General features: G+C 36.0%; 1 protein-coding gene across 2 annotated transcripts in view; it reads right to left on the bottom strand.

Annotated features, from left to right (window-relative positions):
• The window catches only part of megf6a (multiple EGF-like-domains 6a), a 38,552-nt gene extending 18,491 nt beyond the window's left edge, over positions 1 to 20,061 (bottom strand). For both annotated transcript variants that reach the window (XM_053482111.1, XM_053482112.1), the window contains exons 1-14: positions 19,652 to 20,061; positions 13,446 to 13,568; positions 9,624 to 9,749; positions 6,735 to 6,857; positions 6,061 to 6,183; positions 5,829 to 5,966; positions 4,224 to 4,346; positions 3,871 to 3,993; positions 3,554 to 3,721; positions 3,227 to 3,358; positions 3,017 to 3,145; positions 2,634 to 2,762; positions 2,391 to 2,525; positions 2,109 to 2,243 (exon numbers count right to left, since the gene is read on the bottom strand). In XM_053482111.1, the coding sequence (XP_053338086.1) occupies positions 2,109 to 2,243; positions 2,391 to 2,525; positions 2,634 to 2,762; positions 3,017 to 3,145; positions 3,227 to 3,358; positions 3,554 to 3,721; positions 3,871 to 3,993; positions 4,224 to 4,346; positions 5,829 to 5,966; positions 6,061 to 6,183; positions 6,735 to 6,857; positions 9,624 to 9,749; positions 13,446 to 13,568; positions 19,652 to 19,796 (1,852 nt within the window). In that variant the 5' untranslated portion in view covers positions 19,797 to 20,061. The remainder of the gene's footprint in view (positions 1 to 2,108; positions 2,244 to 2,390; positions 2,526 to 2,633; positions 2,763 to 3,016; positions 3,146 to 3,226; positions 3,359 to 3,553; positions 3,722 to 3,870; positions 3,994 to 4,223; positions 4,347 to 5,828; positions 5,967 to 6,060; positions 6,184 to 6,734; positions 6,858 to 9,623; positions 9,750 to 13,445; positions 13,569 to 19,651) is intronic.
• Positions 20,062 to 21,289: the final 1,228 nt, after the last annotated feature.

Raw genomic sequence — 21,289 nt, forward strand, 5'->3', positions numbered from 1 at the left:
TAGTGCAGGAAATAGCTTGATTGAGACACTTGGTTATTTTTTAGTTACAGCTAGCAAAGATTTCACTTTTAGTCTATCCAACAACAGATCTACTGTACCCCTGTAGGAATAATGCTTTGAGCAGATAGATGTGTTACACAGGCTGCATATCCTTAATACAAAGTTGGGAGAATTTATCCCGGACACAACAATACTGTGGGCAATTTAGTACAGGTAATTTGTAACTATCCTGGAGCTACGCTATTCACTAATTGCAGTTGTATCGTGTCTAAAATATCTGTCTAAAAAGTTAAGTAGTACGAGTTTAGTCAAAGTTTGGGGAAAAGGATGGGGAATTGTAAATACAAATATAATATAGTGCTGAGGGGTCTATAATAAACAAAGTAGGAATGTGTCTAACATTACCTTCGGTAGGACAGAGGCTCTTAGGAGTTTGCAGTTGATAATCAGTAAGGAGAGGAAGACTAAATGTGCCACTGGTTGGCGTCAGACTTTCATTCACTTTTTTCCTTCTTTGGCAATAGGCAGCCCACCCAATGTCCAAGTAACAAAACAATCTCCAAAGCCAAATAAAGTATCAAAAGCAAGATAAAACATTAGATGTTGAAATATTAAGAACAGCAAATGCATTCTGATGCATGTCTTTCTGGGAACTGTGGGTGAACTGGAAAGCCTGTTGTGCATCCTCTTACTGCCTGTTTTCCTAATTGGTGGCAGATGTGGCACGCTGATTGTTTAACAACTTGCAGATCAAGGATATTTCTGTGACCACCTTGGCTGACTGTAGAGCTAAAATTGTTGTTGATTGGAGATTTTCTTTATAGACTGAAGCCCAGAGCATGAGAAGTTTCCATTTTTCAATTACGCAGACAGCTAAACTGAATAAAAATAGCCTCTGTGCATATTGGCATTTCCAGCTTCCTGTTATTTGGTCCAAGGAAAATAAATTGCAGAATAGCTGGGCTAGTTTTTGTGTCTATAAATCTCACATAGGACCTTGCCGTGGAAAGGCATTTACGTTTCCTGATCTTCCAAAACAAGAAAATATACAGTACTGTTGGTTCATTCAGCACTTACTGTATGTTTAGAAACTACACACAACTACAGTACCAAGCAAAAGTTTGGACACAACTAATAATTCAATGTTTAATATAACAACAAGAGTCAGTTGTTATTACAGTTTAAGATACAAAGGTCAGCTGTTCTGGAATAGTTTTTTCAAAAACAGTATTATCAAGTGCATTTGCTAAACCCATAACCATTCCAGGAAAACAAGACCCAAACGTACCTCTGCTGCAGAGGAGAACTTTATTTAGAGTTACCAGCCTCAGAAATCACAAATTAACATCACCTCAGAATAGATCCGTTATAAAAGCTTTACAGAGCATGAGTAGCAGACACATCTAAATACAACTTGTTCAAAGGAGACTATTGCATATTTTGGTTGCCTTCAGTAATTCCGAAAAGACAATGAAATTAGAAGGTGTGTCCAATTTCTTTAATGATTTTTTACTTCTCTATTTTCAGTTATTTTGCAATTATTTTATTTTGGAGCCTAATAGTTCTTATGAACACTGTAAGAAGATGAGCAGTGATACAGTATATTTGAGCTGAGCAACAATACAGATGTTACCCAACCTAACATTGCCTGACATACCCATGTTCAAAGGTTACATCAATATTTATGTGTAGAAAGATAGTTATCATCCCTGTCAACTGTAATACAGCCAAAGAAAAACTATGAAAGGTTCTATAACTCTAACACAAGCAAGGACATACCTGAGGTGTTTAGATTTCTACTCTTTAAATATCTGCATATTGTAAGTTCCTATTGTTTCTTACTTTATATATTTCCCTGGTAAAAATTAATCTTTAGTGTAAATTTCACTTTGATGAAAATATTATTATTATTATTATTATTTTTTGCACTTGGTGTACATTACTTAAATTCAGTTTGTACTTTATTCTCTTTGGGCAAAAAAGTTTCCTTTTTTTCACAGCAGATCGTACTATATATGGTTGTGTGTAAGATATAAAATATAAAATAAACATAAAATATAATTACAGTATCAGTAGTACAGTAAAAGATTTAAACTTAACTTTCACACCTTGGTCACAGTTTTTCCCATGCCATCCAGCTGGGCACTGTTGCTGACACTCTCCAGTTATATGATGGCAGTTAGATCCTGCTGGACACTGACATTTTGTCTTGCATCCTGGGCCATAGTGCCTGCTATCACACTCTGACAACCAAAGATGAGAAAACAGATAGCAATTTTTTTACTTTGTATTTTGGATATTGGAAGTTTTTTTTATTATTATGATTATTATTATTATGATTATTATGATTGTTATTATATAATATTGCCAGCCACAACAAATCAACTAACCTTCACTGCATATCTTGCCATGGTAGCCAGGTTTACACACACAGGTTCCATAGCGCCTGTGACATTCTAGAGTGTTTCGCTGAACACACTGGCACTCAGATGAACAGCCAGGTCCATATGACCAGGTCGGACATTCTAAACATATAAACAAATACAAGAAGCATTATTCTTGCCAAAAAAGACCTATAGAAAACTTTGCAAAGTTATTTAAGGAATTTTAAAGATCAAACGCCAGTGCTGTACTTAGATGGCAGAATCTTCCATACAGTCCTGGTTCACAGAGACAGGCACCAAAGGTTTGATGACATCGTCCATTATTTGCACAGTTGCACTTTTTGTTGCAGTGCTTCCCATAAAAGCCTTTAGGACATCCTGTAAGCCACAGGCCACAGAGGTAAAGTCAGGCATTTTATCATTTAATTTCCATAGCTACTGCTTTGCAAATGACTTAGCAGAAAAGTAAGAACTACCGTGATACACATAAAGGCAATAATTTAATGACTTAAAATGCATAATTTAAAATTAATAAACTTTTAAATTATTAAAATAATTTAAACGTTTCAAATAATATTTTATTAAATAAAGATGCATCCAACATTCTAAATGACATCGGGTGCAACACTTACCATTCTGGCACATGTCTCCACTGATTCCTGGTGGGCACTGGCAAAATCCCCTCACGGGATCACACGTGGCACCATTCCTGCACTTGCATGTAAAGGAGCACTTTTTGCCAAAAGTGCCCTGAGGACAGGCTAGTGACCAAAAACATAAGACAGTTCATACACTGACAGTTTGTGCTCTTAAAACAAGTTTTATTTTCACTATAGACATACTCTGGTTGCAGATGATTCCAGTCCAGCCGTCAGGGCAGTCACAGCCATTGCTCTCTACATTACACACACCACCATTAGAACAGTCTTCACACCTTAAACTGCAGTCATGGCCAAAGGTGTTGTTCAGACACACTGTTTTAGGGGGGAAAAGATAATAGATGAAAATTAAGCTTAAGTAAAGATTTTGATGTTGTTTTTTTTTTTAGTTCCTGAATGGTTACCCAGGCTACTGATTATGCCTTAAGATGGATAGAGTTGTTAAACAGATAACCAAAATAAGGATCAAGAAAACAACAAAAGACATTTTTGAAACCTTTAGCCACTTACTAAATTTCTCAGTGATAATGCTCTCTGCCCGCAGTTCTCCAAAAGTGTACTCATCGTAATCATCATAGCGATTTAGAGGCTGAGGGTAATCCTGCAGCAAAGTAAAATCTGAAAATGGCCTCTCTACCACGATATGGTGAGACAGTGCTTCTACTGCCCTCTCTAGAGCTGGACAAACATGGAAAAATTGAGACATTTATATGTCTCAGACAAGTATGCGTGGCTGTAAATATATGTATAACAAACTGTATACAGAAGTTGTATGTCACAGCAGATCTTTTATATACATTTAAATATGTTTGGGACACTGGACCTACGGATGCATGAGTGTCTGTCTTCAGCCAGACGGTGTCCCAGACGACAAAAGCACTGGTAAGACCCGGCAATGTTCTGACACGTATGCTCACACTCTCCATTATCAGACAGACACTCATCTACATCTGTCCAAATGAATTGAAATATACATTCATGAAATATATATATATATATATATATATACACACACACACACACACACACACACACACACACACACACACACACACACACACACACAGACAGACAGAGAGACATATTAAATATTCATCTGTTTAACCTAACAAGGCATGAGGATTCATGTTTTTTGTACAGAAATGTTTGAAGTTTTTCACTAAACAAAGCAGTTGTGTACCATCACATCCACATCCATCTGAGTTGAGTCTGTATCCTGCCCTGCAGTAACATTCATAGCCACCAGGATAGTTAGTGCATTCCTGTTCACAGCACGAGCTCTCCTCTAGACATTCATTCAAGTCTGGAAAACACAAACAGCCCTGGTGAAGCTGCTCAAACAGGACACATAAAGCAAGTTTGTGAGTCATTACTGCAGGTTGACCCTCAGAGCCAGAATTATTTAATAAAGCATATTTCCAGTAAGATAAAAACGCATCGTTACTTTCTGTCAAGAAAAAAAAACCACATGTCACATGCAAAAAAAAATACTAATCAAAAAAATATAAGAAACTGTAGAATGTAATAATATGGACATATTCCAGCTGACATATTCTAATCTAACAGTGTCTATAATATACCAACTACTTGGCACCATTTTCTTTTATTATTGCGGAAGCACAGGTGTCAGTTACTTAGTTGCTTAAGCAATATCACACAAGAGGGAGTGCTGTTGTGATGGATATCAGTGCTGATATTCAGTAGCACAAATAGATATTGCTTTTATACAACAGTTTCACAGACACCATTTATTTTTAACATAATCATGATAATTTTATTTATTAACCAGTTATTGTGCCCCACCAACACATGTCCTTCTGTGACTGGTGGAGCTGGTGACCGACAGTTAGTGTAAATCACAGGTTAAATTCTAAATTAAAATTCTTACTGGTACTATTTAGCCAAAAGTGAGGTGGACATTGCTGTAAATCTGTAAATATTTCTTTATAGTTCCACTTATTACACTTTAAAATATCATATAACTAAGGTTAAAGGTTAAATCCCAAATTGTGTTGAATGGAAAGTTAATCTGATGATGAACAATCACTTGTTCCACACAATACAACACTGTTTTGGAAGCTAGTTAGCTTTGTACAGTAGCTTGATGTAAACAAAACAACACAAATGGTTTAGAGGCAGTTTAAAATGACTTTAAGATAAGATTAGAAGCAATTAAGTAGAAAATGTATAGTTTAAAGAGTCCTAACATTATCAGATTTGTTTCTAGCTAAAAGTGTTTCTATGGCTGGTTTGAATGATTGTTTTGGCAGGCAGCTGCGCTCTGCTCTCTGTACTGACCTACATTCATCCATTCTAATGACTGACAGTTAGTAAAATTAATGATTGTAAGTAGACCTGTAATGTAGGTCACCCTTCTGGAGTTAAAACAGCCCAGATTAAGAGGCCAAGTCAAATTTCAAATTTTTGTCATGTTCTTTAATCCATATCTAAACAGTTTGCAGTGTGTCAGGGTGCATTATTCTGCTGATAGAGGCTAACAAAATTAGCAAGTACTGTTTTCATGAAGGAGCTTATGATCTGCAGTAACATTTTATGTGTGGTATGTGTGACAGTAACATCCACAACAATGCGGGTGATGAAATTTCTGGTGAATGAAGGTGTAAAACTGATAGAAATTTACACAAGACTTCAAGCACAGCACAGTAATAAGACTGCTCAGAGCCCATCAAAATTTCACTGAGTGTCAATTCCTGATCTAAATTCCCGGTTTAACTTGAATGCCCCTTGTTTACCCAAGACATATCTGTATTTAAAATCTGTTTACCTGAACAAGTCCTGAGGTCTTCATCCAGTTGGTAACCATGGTTACAGCTACATACGGGCCCTAGTGTTCCATGCTGACATTGATGTGAGCAGCCTCCATTCCCAGACTCACAGCTGTTCACTATCTCAATAGCAATGCCTGTCAGACAGACAAGAACAAAAAGAACATGAGAGCAGACAGATCAAATCACTAAACCTGATCTTCACTCACGAGGATCTTCTATGTTACTCACGGTAGCACTTCCTGCCATCAGATCCTAGTTCATATCCAGGGTTACACATACAGGAAAAGGAACCTGGACTGTTTTTGCAATCATGCGCACATGCAGCTTGTCCAGTTTCACATTCATTGATGTCTGAAACACATAAAATACAATAACTCTGACTTTGACACCTTAATTTATGGGAATTGATGGAATGAGCTGGAACAGAGTTGATATGGTTTAAAATTCTGCATAGAAGTATTTACAATCTATTTTATGGTTTCTCAATACCCTATGAATAACCTTTATTATAAACTGAAATATCTTCTCCAATGTTTTATTGCACCGACAGGATCTAAGGTCAGATAACACGGTATCCCTTTTAACACCTGACTGGCAGGCTCGACATACTCTTAAGCCAAAAGTAATTCTGACATAGGATTTTATCCTCTACTAGCCAGTTTTGTCACTCCCTGGTGACAAGATGAACCCATCACACATTCGTTCAACCTTGTTTTTCTTTTCCAAATGAAATGCTATATTTCCATATTTCTCAAATGTTTAAAAGCCATGGGAATTAAATTTCCCAAAAAGGATCCATTAAGCCGAGGATGTTCCTTATTAAAGAGCTTTCCAAAGCAGAATAAGTGAAGTGATCTACAGGGTGAAAAAAGTTTTCAGTTATTCATGCCAGAGCCATTTACCTTCACAGCTCATGTGATCCTGGGCCAGACTATAGCCTGTGTCGCAGCCACACTGCACACGAAGGCCTACATTACGACATGTGTGCATACAGCCTCCATTCCCCTCAGCACATGGGTTTCTCACTGTAAGAAAAGCAGTACAATGTTAGACAGCATGCGATAATAAGACATACTCTATGGAAATATGCTTATACTGTGATTTTACACTGTAAATATTTTAGACCTTTTCAATCCTTAGATGAGAAACTTTCTTGTAAAACTTTCTTGAAACTTATCTGGTAAAACTTCATAAAACTTCAGGGCTAAATCAATATTTTCTGTTTCTAATGGCATAAATAGTATAATTACAAGCAGTTCTGCAATGTGAGCAGGCTTCCTCTCATCTGCTCGAGGAATTTTCAGATGACTAATATCTGGAATTTACTAAATAAAAAAGCTGGGGTTTATTATAAAAGACAAGTGAAACACAATAAAAGTGCCTGATACACTGAATTTCACTATTTTACCCCCACTGACCACCTACTGTACATACGGTTTATGAGTAATAAAGTTTAAGGAAAAATCATAATAAACATTAAGTAATTAAATGATGATTTTTTTTTTTTAAGTAAGACTTAAACCAAATAAAAATGTAGTAAAAGTTTCCAAACTGGTATATACAAAAGAAAGAAAAAGTATTTCACTGTTCTGTAAGGTACATGTGACAAATACTATTATTTACATGAGATGCTCAAGTCAAGCCAGGAGAAATTTCTTTAGAGTGAAGGTGTAAAACTGATTAACATTTACAAAAGACTTAACTGTTTTATCCACCACTGCCCTAAACTGTATGTTCCCTGACCGGGAATCAAAACCAGGCCCCCAAAGTCACCAAGGAAGTGCTAGTTTCTTTTATTTATTTACATTTCTTTTTTAGTTTATTTCTGCAGAACTCCATCATTTATCTTCTAGATCATTTCTAGACTCTTTTTAGGAAAATCATTATCAACTGCGTGTCTCTAACTAATTTAAAATGGTACTGTTTACCGAGGAACTCTAAAGTGGAAGTGCATTTTGGCAGGCACATGGATGCAGATGCTTTGTTTGCAAAGAAGATAAAACTCTAATGTAAGTGCCTCGTGGAGAAAAAGGAAACAATTTCAGAGCTTGCCAAAACACAAAGCAATTTAACACGTGCACTTGACACTAAGCTAAGATCTGTTTTCCATCCCAATAAATTACTTCAGTTGGAGTCTTAGCTTTGTTATTTGCTATTTTCTGTGTCATTGCCATCAGTAAATTTTACCTAACCAGATAGATTTAAAATCTTTTTATTAAGATGGTATGTCAGTCCTGACTGATTGATGATCTATTTCAATGTTCAAGAGTACAAATCAAAGACAACACAGCAATAGCAATTTATGTAGTAATTATATTTAGGAGCCAGCAGTAATAGGCAAGCATCCAGAGAGGATTCCAGGCTTTGAGCTTAGCAAAAACCTCAGAAACTCCACATCTGAGTACTTCCTCTGAGTGCTTTATTACTCCGGATATATTACAGCTTTCTAATCCTTATACTTTACTTCTATGGTTTTTCGACCCTATCGCTGAAAGTCTGCAACTTGCAATGATAGAAGGGTTACAGGTGACATATCATGCGAGAAGTCAAAGAATGCATGCTCATGGTGCCCTGCAGTGCTTTCACATCCGGTTGAGGGTCTTTTCCTGCTGTTTATCCAGTGTTACCTGCATAGACTTTGGAACCACCATGACCCTGACTAGAAAGCAGGTACTAAAACTGAGTGAATCAGCAACTGAAGTTTAATTTGTAAGCATGTTTAATGATTTTTATATTTAAAAATATACTTAGTCAGTTGGGTTTGAAAGCAGCATCTCCAGCACCACTACACTGAGCACTAGGACTCTTCTGACTGCAGCGATGCACAGCTCTAATTGCGTGATCAAGTTCATTGTTTACACAACTGTGATGGGTTTCATGAGCAACATGTCAGCATACAGTAATAATACAGTGCCTAATGTACTGGTGCAGACCCAACAACTTGTCTCTAATTGTGGATAACAGATGGTTCATAAACACCAGATCAACATCAAAGAAAGCTCACCAGTGTCTCTAGTTTCCGAAGAAGGATGAGAAAATCCCATTCTCTAACTACTACCTAGAGGAACTACTGTATAGAGAACATCCTGGGCAGCTGTATTATTACCTAGTTTGAAAATTGCACCATCTCAGATTACAATTCTCTGTAGAAAATACTGAGATGTTTTGATTTCTTCTTCCTGCACACAAATGCACGATTATACATGAAACAATAATTGTAAATTTTTTTCTTAAACCGCTATTTAAAAAAATGTACCACAATAGTCACTTGTGTTCCATACGAATGCTATATTTACATTTACGCTATTTATTATTATTATTATTATTATTATTATTATTAATAATAATAATAATAATAATAATGTTCTTCTTTTTATAATTATTACATATTGCATTACTTCAATATTATTATTTTTTTGCACTTTATTTACACTATAACTATGTACTGGTCAGCTCTACTTTGTCTTTTTCTGTGCCAGTTTTTCTAGGGTGTTGTTTTATGGTGCTGGGGGAACATAGCATCGTACCAGCTGTATATGGTGGAATTAAAGCCACCTGACTTTGTTTTTTTTTTTTTTTCCTTATTGGGAAAGGAAAACAAATTGTATTTTTCTATCTCTTTTCCAATATCATTCTTTACCTCGGTCATACCAACTGTGGTATTGTACTGTTTTTATTATACATCAAAATATTTTTCCTGTGTATTGCCTCATTCATAATTACCCTTCCACGTATGCAGTAGGCAGTTGCCAAAAATGAGCTGTATAAGAAACCAAGTGATGGGCACTTACATTTGCAGTGTTTGCCATCAGCAATTAGCTGGTATTTATGTCTGCAGCGGCACTGAAAGTGGGCTTGGGAGAGCTGTACACACTCCTGTTCACATCCTCCATTACTAATAGCACAGGAAAGCACAGCTAAAACACAGAGAGAGAGAGAGTTACACAAAGGACCTATAGAGTACGAGTATGTCTTATTATGTAAATTACCACTGACAGGACTGCGTACTGTATATTTTAATGATACAGTGCACATTTTACAAATCTTGATGATAATAGTAAAATCTTGTGTTTAGCATTTTATCTTTACCCTAATATAAATAAGGGTATAGCATATACTTTACAGTATACAGGATAATATTTTCATTCAATGATTGAATTCTATTCAGATCGTTATCTGGACAGCTACAGCAGTTATTGGTGTTGCACTACTGATCAAAAGGTACCAGGTTCAAACCCCACCACCACCAAATAGCTTCTGCTTAAAGTCCATAACAGGAAAACAATCACAGGAAAAAAGGTACATACTTACTTACTGAGGCTTAATTGTCTCTTTTCTTCTTGCTGGGGTAGTAATGTCACGGTGTACCCTTTTTAACATTATTATCTATTTTTAACTTTAAAAGTTGCATATGCCAAGCTGGCCAAAAATGAGGAAAAAAAAATGAAATTTAATGGTTTCATGTAATGGATAACAAGATAAAAGATGAAATTGCTACACAAGTAAAGCTTAGTATGAAGTCATTAAAACATGCTGGATCCAGCTGGAGCCAAAAAGTCACCTGTGGTACTCTAGTGTTGGATATCTGGTTTCATCCAATTTGTTTGGTCAGTCCTTTTGTTCCTCTTTGGCTACAGATCCACTTCCCTTTTTTTTTTTAGCTCATATGCACATGATCTTGAAATCAGATCAGCATCCCTTCTGTTAAGTGTCTAGCAGGATACAGGTTTGCCGAAAAATTCCCAATTCCCTGGAAAATTCCCTAGTTTTAGGGATTTTTATGGACACACGTCTTCCTACTAATACATGGCATATGTTGTCAATAAGTTTGACCATCACTGTAATATGCATAAGAGCATACACTACAGTATATATACAGTATATGGTAGTGTATACCTTTACAGCCTTACTTTACTATGGCCCAAAAATGTAAATACTATGGCCCAAAAATGTAATGAGGTTAAAGGTGCATTTAAAGATAATTATTTAAGCACTGTATCAAAGACTGGTACCATCCAGTGCATTTTGATGTTGACAGTGACAGTGCAGTGACAACCAATGGTACATTTTGGTCTTTTGAGTAAACGACTCAGTTCATAAGACTGATTATTATAAGACTCATTTTAATAAAGGGGTAAAGCGATGCAGTAAAATGACCTACACTGCAGAGTTAAAACCCCTTAAAACAGAAGCTAGAGCCAGTGTGAGAGAAAAAGCACTGTGTTTAAAGAGAGTGAACATTATCCATGGGCTTTTTGTCCACCCCTGTCACCCATCCCTTGTAATCAACAGCTCAATTATCTATGACGTGTTTCAGTGACACCTGTCTTTTACCCTGCCATCACTCTATTCATTGGTTAACATGTTTCCTAAAAAAAGAGTTGTCTTGCACACTGTCATTGGCTTTTTGTTAATGATGCTTTTTAGTTGAGGTTATTCCTTCAGGCTTCTTTTAATCATAGTAGCCTGTAGGTGGTCCTTAGAATCATTTGACCCGGGGCCATTACACAGGGTCAAAGAAAGGTTAACAGCTAAAAGGCTGGTAAAAACACAACTATTTAGTATGCATTTGAAAATGCTGAAAATGCAGAAAATATTATCTTTAATGTAATAGGGTTAGGGTTAGGGTTAGAAATGTGAACAGACTGTTCACATTTGTTATGCGCACAAGGTATGTGTGAGCTTTTGTATCTGTCATCAGGCATCCGACTGTTATCCAAATAAGAAAGAGCATAATAATTGCAGTTTTTTGAAGCTAAACAGAGATATACCTTGTGGTTTTTCAAATTGGAAACAGAAGCCTGGATAAGAGAAAAGTTTCCAAGGGTAAAAATTAGTACCTCAATCTGAAGAAGAAAATATTTGGCTTGCAGCAGAGTTATTAAGCACCTACCTGTTAGCTTTAAAAGCTTTATAGATATCTAATACCATACATCAGGCTGACTGCCATCTTCTTGGGGGAAAATTATGCACACCAAATGATCCAACAGTCTGTGATTAATTAGCATATCATTCTGTGGTTTAAGTAAACCCATCTGGTTCCCTCATTCACTAAGCACCACTGGCTTTCGGAATAACCCTGGGCTCGCAGCCCTGGCCTGCTCACATTTACTGAAACAGCTTAGGACCGCATCCCAGGGGAGAAGTCTGGAGCATCTATAGTAGAGCTGCTGCTGCTACTGCTTCAAACCCACAGCAGAGCAGGAGATGGATGAATGACAATCGTTTTGAAGTGTTTAAATACAAAGGCTTGCTTCCAGGACACAAAAATCATGAATGCCAAATGGAAGCCAGTGGAATTAGATGGAGCATGGCAACTTCTCAACTATTCTAAATTTGTGCTCACCAATTTCACTTAAACAAATGGCAACTGCTTTACAGTAATAGTGTAAACAACTTGGTGAGTCATGAGTGAAAGTCGTGATCAAAGCTGTGAACCACGGCCTCATCTTAAGAATGACATCAGAAAGTCATTAAATGCTCCATAAGTAAACCCTGTCAAAGAAGGGAAGATTTTTTTGTGTCTGCTTTTAATTAAATGCACATGGGTAAGAAATCAATTTGTGTTCTAAAGAATAGGCCTTTAAGACATGTTTAGGAACATCTGAAGTGGAGTCATAACTCCCTGTGTGGCACTGTCTAAATAGGACCAAAATTGTGGTCATCTAAATATAAGGAGAATTACTGTATGATCAATTTTGATCATTACGTAAGACAATATGTTTCCTTAGAATGAAGTGTTAGAGTGACACCTTCTCCATCAAAGGCAATGCAGGACTTGGCTAAGGGTGGAATAGTGTCTTCTTTTTTGGCTGCTCCCATTTGGGAACTCTGTCTTCCACATCTTCCCTTGTCACTCTACCCTCCCACATGTCCTCCCTTGCCACATCCATAAACCTCCCCTCTTTTCTTCTTGCCTGGCAGCGCTATCTTTAACATCTAAACCATCTGTGCTCTCTAACTTTGTCGCCAAACAGTTCTACTGTACCTACCTGTATTGTGCCTCTAATATTCTCATTCCTAATCCTGTCCATTCTTGTCAGTCCCAAAGCACATTGAAACACCTTTAGCTCTGCCACCACCAGTTCTGCTTCCTGTCTTTTTGTCAGCAGTGACGTCTACAAATCGTACAACATTGCTGTTCTAACTACCATACTTAAACTTTTCCTTTTAAACCATAAACTTTCTCTTTCATTCTTGCTGAAACATTTCTGTCACAGATCACTCCTGCTACTCAACTTCATCCCTTCCATCCTGCATGCACTTTTCTTCACTTCTCTCCCACACTCCCCATTATTTTGAGTAGTTGACCCTAAATAATGAAACCCCTCTACCTTTCCTACCTCGCTGCTTTAAACTGAATATAACAAGGGTTGTACAGAATAGACCACTCGGAACATTCAGCTAGTATGAATACAAATGTGCTTTCATTTCTTTCATACAAAAAGGCGATGAATCCAAAAAGGTGGAATCCTACATCAGCTTTAAAAACAACCAGCCTTTGGATTTGGAGTCCAGAAGTTTAACGCCAGTCAGCAGTCTGTCAGATGGGATCCAGCCCTCTTGTAAATCTGACGCTGGCCTCTTGTAAATCTACTGTATGTATCACTTACCGATACAAGTTCGCCCATCGATGTGCATACGGAAGCCTGGGTTGCATTCGCAGTAGTAGGAGCCTCTGGTGTTCACACATCTGTGCTGGCAGCCTCCATTATGGACCTGGCACTCATTGACATCTGTAGATGAACAGTTTGGAAAGCAATCAAAGACTAGATCATGTATCCAAATATGTTTTGATTAGCAAAAAACATGTTATAAATACTGTATATTTTCTATTTAAAATACTACAAAAACAAGATAATGAATCCAACCCTAGAGTTCTGGCAGATAATTTGTATGGCTCAAATTAAGAAGATTTTTTTTTCCCAAGGGGGAACACATGTTACACATGGTAAAATCATTCCTTAAGAGAACAGCCCATTAGTAGCTGAAGTCTCCAACAGGCTCCAAAACTAATACTGCTTTAAGCCCATGCTGAAATACTAAACTGTAAGCAAATAGGTTAGCAGATTCCTTTAAATACCACTAAAAAAATAACACTATCAACTAGTTACCAGGCCATAAGGCATACTTTAGGATGTCTAATTAAAGCAAAACCTATTACAAGCCCATGTTGTAATTCTCCTTCTCTCAACAGATCTCTATGTAATGCCTACACCACAGTATGTCCTGGCTACTCCAGTTAAATCTATACACCATCAGTGTTCTCCCAATAACAGCACTGTTACAACATACGACAATGATCAAAAGAACAACCGTATATCCGACATGTAACTAAAGTCTTCATGGACTGTCTGCTATGGAAAATCCTGCCTGAATTACCTTGAGCTGCTTCTAGGCACAAGTACAGAAACCACAGAAGAGATGGAATAAAGTAAAGAGTAGTTGTTATAAATACATCATGTTCTCTCTAAAGATACAGCTGTAGTTTTTCTTTTTATTAAAAAAGGAGGATGGGTTGTGTTCTTTCTGGATATTGTACAGAGAGGCTTGGTGGTCTCATCTCAAGTAGCAGTGATGGATCACACTAATAGAAAATATACAGCTGGATGAATGTCAGAAGTAGTCCTTGGGGCTACATTTGTCAGACTAAGAGTTTGTGCACGATATCAAAGTTAACATACTTACAGAAGAAAGTTCATTAAATATACATAACATTCTTTAAATCCTGATGATTATTTGATTTGTCCCTTCAAAGGTTAACAAAGTAACTCACAGGTAATTTGTAGAACAATGTGTTTTCATTTAGAAAGCTAAGAATCTATTATTCTACAAAGAACTCTTCAGGGGAATTTGCATTAAAGTGTAAAAGCCTCTTATAAATGTTTACTTACAATGGTTACAATTTTAAGCATAATTGCACAGCTGAGAACACTAGGGGCGGCATGGTGGCTTAGTGGTTATCACTGTTGCCCTCTAGGTTCTGTGTTTGATTTGTGCCTCGGGTCTGTGTGCCAGGAGTTTGCATGCTGTCCCTGTGCTTGGTGGGTTTCCTCCGGGTACTTCAGTTATCTCTCACAGTCTAAATACATACTGTACAGCTTAGGCTAATTGGCGTTTCCAAATTGCCCATAGTGTGTATAAGTACAGTAAGTGTGTATATGTTGTAATAATCAATTAGCCTTTCATTAAATTGTTTATGCAATAAAATATTTAACTTTTAAAAATTTGTATTCGCTATACCATGAAAAGAACGTACAGTTTAAAAAGTAAGAAATATATAGTGTACTAACTTATAAAGTCACTCTTTATATTTTAAACGATACTGTGCTGTGATTGTAACCACCAAAAGTACACTTTTTAATGCATACAATACTCTCCATTAACTGACTAAAGTAATCTTTGGAAGGCTACTATGAATTTTTTTCTTGAGAACAGTTTCCGATCATTATCAGTGTCTGTGCTTGGCACCAATTTAGCATTTTTCTCTTAGTGGAGGTCTGGACTGAGCACTGCAGCACAGCTTATAAATACGTGTCAATTAAAGGCTAAATGGTGTGAAGGGAGGAAGGAAGGAAGGACAATTTAAAAAATATGTGCTGGCAATTATTATCATTTTAAATTGACAATCAAATTATTCATTACACCACTTAAAACAGGTCTGCTTTTTTTCATAAATATGAAATGACATGCATTATATCCTGGGGGAGACTAAAGCTAAGAATTCTCTTCAGCATAATGAGAGAAACATGTTTTTCAGTTAGTCTTTCTTCTACCATGTTCGATATCTCATTCTCTCAGTTTCCTCTTCATGTTCCACGGCTCGTTGTTTAATTTTTTTTTTCCATGGGTGCCAGTTTTTATACATTGATGGAATTCTGTGTGTTTTATCATTCAACAGTTTAACAGGTCTGCAGAGCAATATGAAGAGGCTGGAATGGTCTATTTATAGATCCTTTACTAAAAATAGATTACTCTTGTATTTAATCATAATGATATGGGTTAATATGAAATTTCATTGCATGCTAGGCCAAAAGAAAGACATTAGGTAAAATAGAACATGAAATGAATGAATCGTTCTAGTTTTCCTATTTCCTAGTTACAGTATTATATTATTTCCTCTTCATCATTAACTTCATTTTAGTCAAACTTGCAGTGAGCCCAGAGATTAAAATGAGAACAGCTAACACAAGGAAAGCTTTCATTCTGGATGGAAAGCAAGTTCACACTCAATTACCCCTTACGATAATGTATGTAAATAAGCCAATCCACCTACCAGCATATAGGCAAGTCAGTAAAAACCCAGGCAGACATGGGTAGTATATGTAAATTTGCTAATCACAAGTCAGGATCAAACTTAGATGCTACAGGTATAAGTTGGCCATGCATTATACTGCCCCCACTTTTTTTTTATAGTAATGTCCTTATTAATGCCAGTGATATTTAATTAATAAATGTTTAGGCAAGATGAGACAAATTTGAGTGTTCATTCAAAGCACTGCCTTAGGTAAGTAATTATACAAGGTATGTGCTGACGAATCATGCCAAACCGTAACCATTTCTTCTCATGCAGTCAAAATTACTTATTCTCTCCTACTAGGCCAGAAAAATAAAGTTGTTCTGTTAAAATGACATGGCAAAGTCTTCAGATCTTCTTCAAAATCTTTTTTTTTTAAATATAAGATTTAAGTGTTAATAATATATAATTTTTTTATGACAATATTAAATCTGTGCTGTTATAAATTACAGCTCACAACAGTTACTAAAAGATTAAAAAATAAATTCAATTTGATATTTGCAGTATGCTGTGTATGAGCTAAAGAATCTGGAGTTTATACAGACTCCAGAATGTGATTTACACACCAGCCCTGAGAAGACTGTAGTTGGTAAAGAGTAATGGAGACCACCTGTCTGGGAGATCCAAGAGGAATCTTAATTACCATGGCCCAGAGCCAGAAGCCAACATGAGGCTGAAAATGTCCACAGCAGCAGTGTGGTGCATGTTGAGAGTTAAAAAAAAAATAAATTAAATAAAAAGTTACTTCACAACACCAGAAAGAACTAAATGAAAACTGGTATTTCTCTTGTAACCAGAAATAAATGAATTGCCTGTGAGAGTGGGTTACAGGCTATATGTGGTCTAGAAGCTTTTATTGGTGTATACTTGATTTGCAATTCACATGACACGGAGTGCAACATACAGTATCCATGGATGGGAAATAAACTGTGGTTAAATAATGAGATAAAAATGCATGTGATTTTTGCTGCCTCCCATGACCACCTAAAGATTGCATATTAATGCAAACTATTGATCATAAAAGAATTAATTATAAAATAATATTTATATTACCAATACAAATCTTACCTATATACGTTAAAGTGTAATAAATATTTAACTTAATCAAGCTCACAGACCTTCATTAAAAAAAATTTTTTACACCTTATCTAAATCAGGAAATGCTAACAGGGATTTAACAATAAAACAGTCTGCAACAAGATCTAATGGGTTCAATTCCTGGCCAGGCTTGATTTCTGTCGCTGTGTGTTCTCCCTGTGCTTGGTGGGTTTCATCCGGGTACTCCGTTTTTTTCCCACAGTCCAAAGACCTTCAGTTTAGATTAATTGGTGTTCCCAAATTGCCCGCAGTGTGTGTGTGAGTGAGTGTATGCGTGTGTGCCTTGTGATGGATTGGCACCCTGTCCAGGGTGTACCCCGCCTCATGCCCTAAGCCTCCTGGGATAGGCTCCAGGTCCCCTGTGACCCTGAATACAGGAATGAAGCAATTTAGAGAGTGAGTGAGTGTGTGAGTGAGTGAGCAATACTATAGATGCATTCACCCAATATTATAACTCGTTGCATTATCCATTATTAAACCTAAAACTACTCTTTAAATTACTTGTACAAAGGTTGTTAAATAGCAAATTTAACAAACAAATAAAATTAGCACTGTAATGAAACAGCTTGCTTTTTTTTCGTCTGACTTCCTCTTAGAACTAAGGGACTTGTGTGTTTTGTGACAATATCTATTGTTTAAAGTGACCTATACTGTAAATACAAATATACAGTACAGTAAGTTGAATTGAGTTGAGCTTTAGTGGAATTTAATTGATTTCATGGTAAAGGCTGAAATAGGCAGGTGTATATATATATATATATATATATAATTTAAAAAAGGTTCTGTAGGGAAATATAGAATAGAAAAAGGAGATGTTACAGATTGCAAAAATCACAGCCTGTCTACCACATCTGTTAAGTAAAACATAGGGGCACATAACAAATCAAAGGCAGAAGATGCAGTTCCAGCTGCTGAGAGATAAACGGAAACTGCAAATGCTGCAAACTGACCATGGCAGGCAGTCTTCTTTAAATTAGATACACATTTCCTTCAGCTTCTAACTTAGTGACAGTTATCCCCGAAGGCCAAACACCTTTACAGCCAAAGCCCCTGCATTAAACTGACACTTAGCTAATGTGATCAGTGGTAACATGATGGAACAGTGGTAATTCAGCAACCGCTGAAAGGTGCGCTTTCTCACAACTGAAATCCTTCCAGTGCAATCAAAAAGTCATAAAACTACAGATAAAATGATTCTATTAAATAAATCATTTATTCTTTCACCAAGAAATCAAAGTGAATTAAAGTGATTCACAGCAATAATGTGCACTGCATACACATGGTAGTTTAACTGTCTTTGAGTCAGAGCATCTAAGAGTTGGCCTGGGACATCTAAGCACTCAGACAAACTTTGTCTTTCTTCATGTGTCAGGGTTCATTCATCATTTCACAATTACTTTTAAGCACTTTAGAAATGCTTATGACATTTGTCACGTCCTTCATGATTCTTTGATTTTATACAAAGCTAATTAAAATCATGTCGATTAATTCATTAAATGTCAGTTTTGTTACTGTTATAGATCAGAGGATTGTTTAGCATAATGTATACATTTAAGGTGGTTCCAGATAGCCCCTCTTCTTCTATTTCTTTACTCTGATGTAGACTTTCATCATGGGTATTTCAACTATTCTGAGAATTCTTAGGACACATTCACATTTTTGATCTCAATAACCAAAACATACAAAGTATGCATAAAGTTAATAATATTTCCAACACATATCTTCTAATGACAAAATGTAAGCTCATGATATTGATCTAAGTCTGTTTGTAAAACCATAAACTAAACAAGAGGAAGGTTGGTGCTATAGTCTAAATTCATACATTTTCTTTTGGTAATGCACTTTTAGGTAGCTACAGTATAATAATTATGACCATAATTAAAGTAATTATATTGGGTATATACAGTAGCTTTATCAAATAGAAAGTGTGCAAAATTATTGAATTTATCCTTTATGTACTTCTAATAAAAGTATATAACTTCAAGAAAATTAAGTTACTTTAAGGAACTTTATAAGGATACTTTATGTTACTAAAATATAAAATGTTTGTAGAGCATACAGTAGTTCAGATAGTGCCAAAGATCTGTAATGATTATATGGAGACTGACTTAGATCCCGTGGTTTTCAATTTCAATTACTTGTGTGTAAATATGATATCTGATTTTATGTTTTATTTTTTGTAAATCGTGCCACATCCTAAAACATCACTCATCTGTTTCCAAACACGACTTTCCTCCATAGTTTATTAAGTGATGAAAGAAAAGTATTTTCACTGCCAGAGCTAGGACAAGATAAAGTCTTACCGGCAGACTGAATAAGTTCACATATAGTATTACTGTTTACTACATATATTAGCTAGTAACAATATATGATTATTATGATAATGTATTCTTATTCATAAATAATACTACAGATTACACTCACCTGAACCCACATATCCTGTGTGGTATCCACTGAAGCAGGTGTAGCAGTTCCTATGAAAGTAGCGGTAGCGTGTATTCCCAGAACTCAAACTAACAGCTATATGAGCCCCAAGGGTGCCAAAAAGTAAGTACAACCACGATGGCATAATGGTGAGAAGGGACTAAACCATGAATAATGAACTCAGACACAAAAAAATGCAGGCAGATTAGAAAAAGAAACCCTGAGCACTAACAGAGAGAACATTATGCAATAGATGAAAACACTACAGCTGCTGCTGCTGTTTAAGCTGAACTATGTTGTCCAGAGTTTCATGTAACACTTTCTCCTCTCTTAAACACTGTAACTCTCTGCGTTTTGCTCTGTCTGCTTGTCTCCTCTGCCACTGCCAAAGCCTTTCATTCTCTCTCACTCTCTCTGGTTCTTCTCTCTAAATTCTAAGAGATGCATGCCTGGGTTGTTATGGCTTTTTGGCTCCTCCTCCACTGCTACGTTTATATCAATCCTGTCCAACCTGATGGTCCCTTTTTTCCCCATCAGGAATACTTAAATTCCCCAAATCAACAGACCTCCAGTTTGCTGAGTTAAGTGGTAATGAGCCCTCTTTTCAGAAATCAACATTACTACATTGATTAGATCCAGTCTTAAATTGATTAAGAAAAAGAAATAAGGATCAGATGAGCAAAATACAATGGAAAGGAAAAAATACTTTGCAAACAATGAATAAAATGCTGTTGTACAATGTAAATGTCTAAGATTTTAACAAATGGTTGCATCCTGTATAGAAAATACAATCTAGGCTCAAATATTTATTTGTTTGTTTGTTGTTTGTTTGTTCAATTTAATAAAAGCAATTAAGGCATATAGTATATGTTATTAGAGATAATTTATATCATATACATTATATATACTTTATAAAAATTTTAAGTTAAAAAACAAACAGCATAAAAATCTTTTTTTTTAATAGAAAGATATCTTTAACTCTGATTACTGTAGCCTCAGATTCTTATTTTTGAATGACAGGCATGAAACCTGACATCTTCTGCTACTACTGTTTAGCTCATCCTCCTACATGTAATGACATTATACAATAGTATTTGGGGAAATTTCTTTAAACAGATTTAAATTTCTTTTAAAAGCAATATCAAAAATTTGTATTAAAGTCAAGATGTCCAAAAGCAGCCATGATTTTAGATTTAAGAATAGATCTGATGAGGAGAACTGCTGCTGGACATGACATCATATTATTATAGTACAGCTTTGAATTCTAACCCCTTCTCTCAGAAGCATAATGATTTATTTATTCTGTGTAATAATAACTCTACATATCAGCTTTTAGCTTATTGTTAAAGCACTGAGAAAAGTTGAGCTGAAATTCAAATCAGCCAGAAATAACAAGAGCCAAGACAGATTTTTGGCCTGGTTTACTATAAGAAATTACATATGATTTATCACTTCTGAGAAGGAGGAAGAATAACCCCTTAATGTTTTTCAAAATGTGAGAATTTTGACTGCAGACATATAGTGATGTTATCATTGTTAAAATATTGTGAAAGGTGGGTTACTGGCTGCATTTTTCATAGCTGCCATTGCTGACATTAATGACATTTTCTTCCAGTGTTTTCCTCATCTAATCTCTTC

The sequence above is a fragment of the Clarias gariepinus genome, chromosome 22 (assembly GCF_024256425.1).
Source record: "Clarias gariepinus isolate MV-2021 ecotype Netherlands chromosome 22, CGAR_prim_01v2, whole genome shotgun sequence".
Taxonomy (NCBI): domain Eukaryota; kingdom Metazoa; phylum Chordata; class Actinopteri; order Siluriformes; family Clariidae; genus Clarias; species Clarias gariepinus.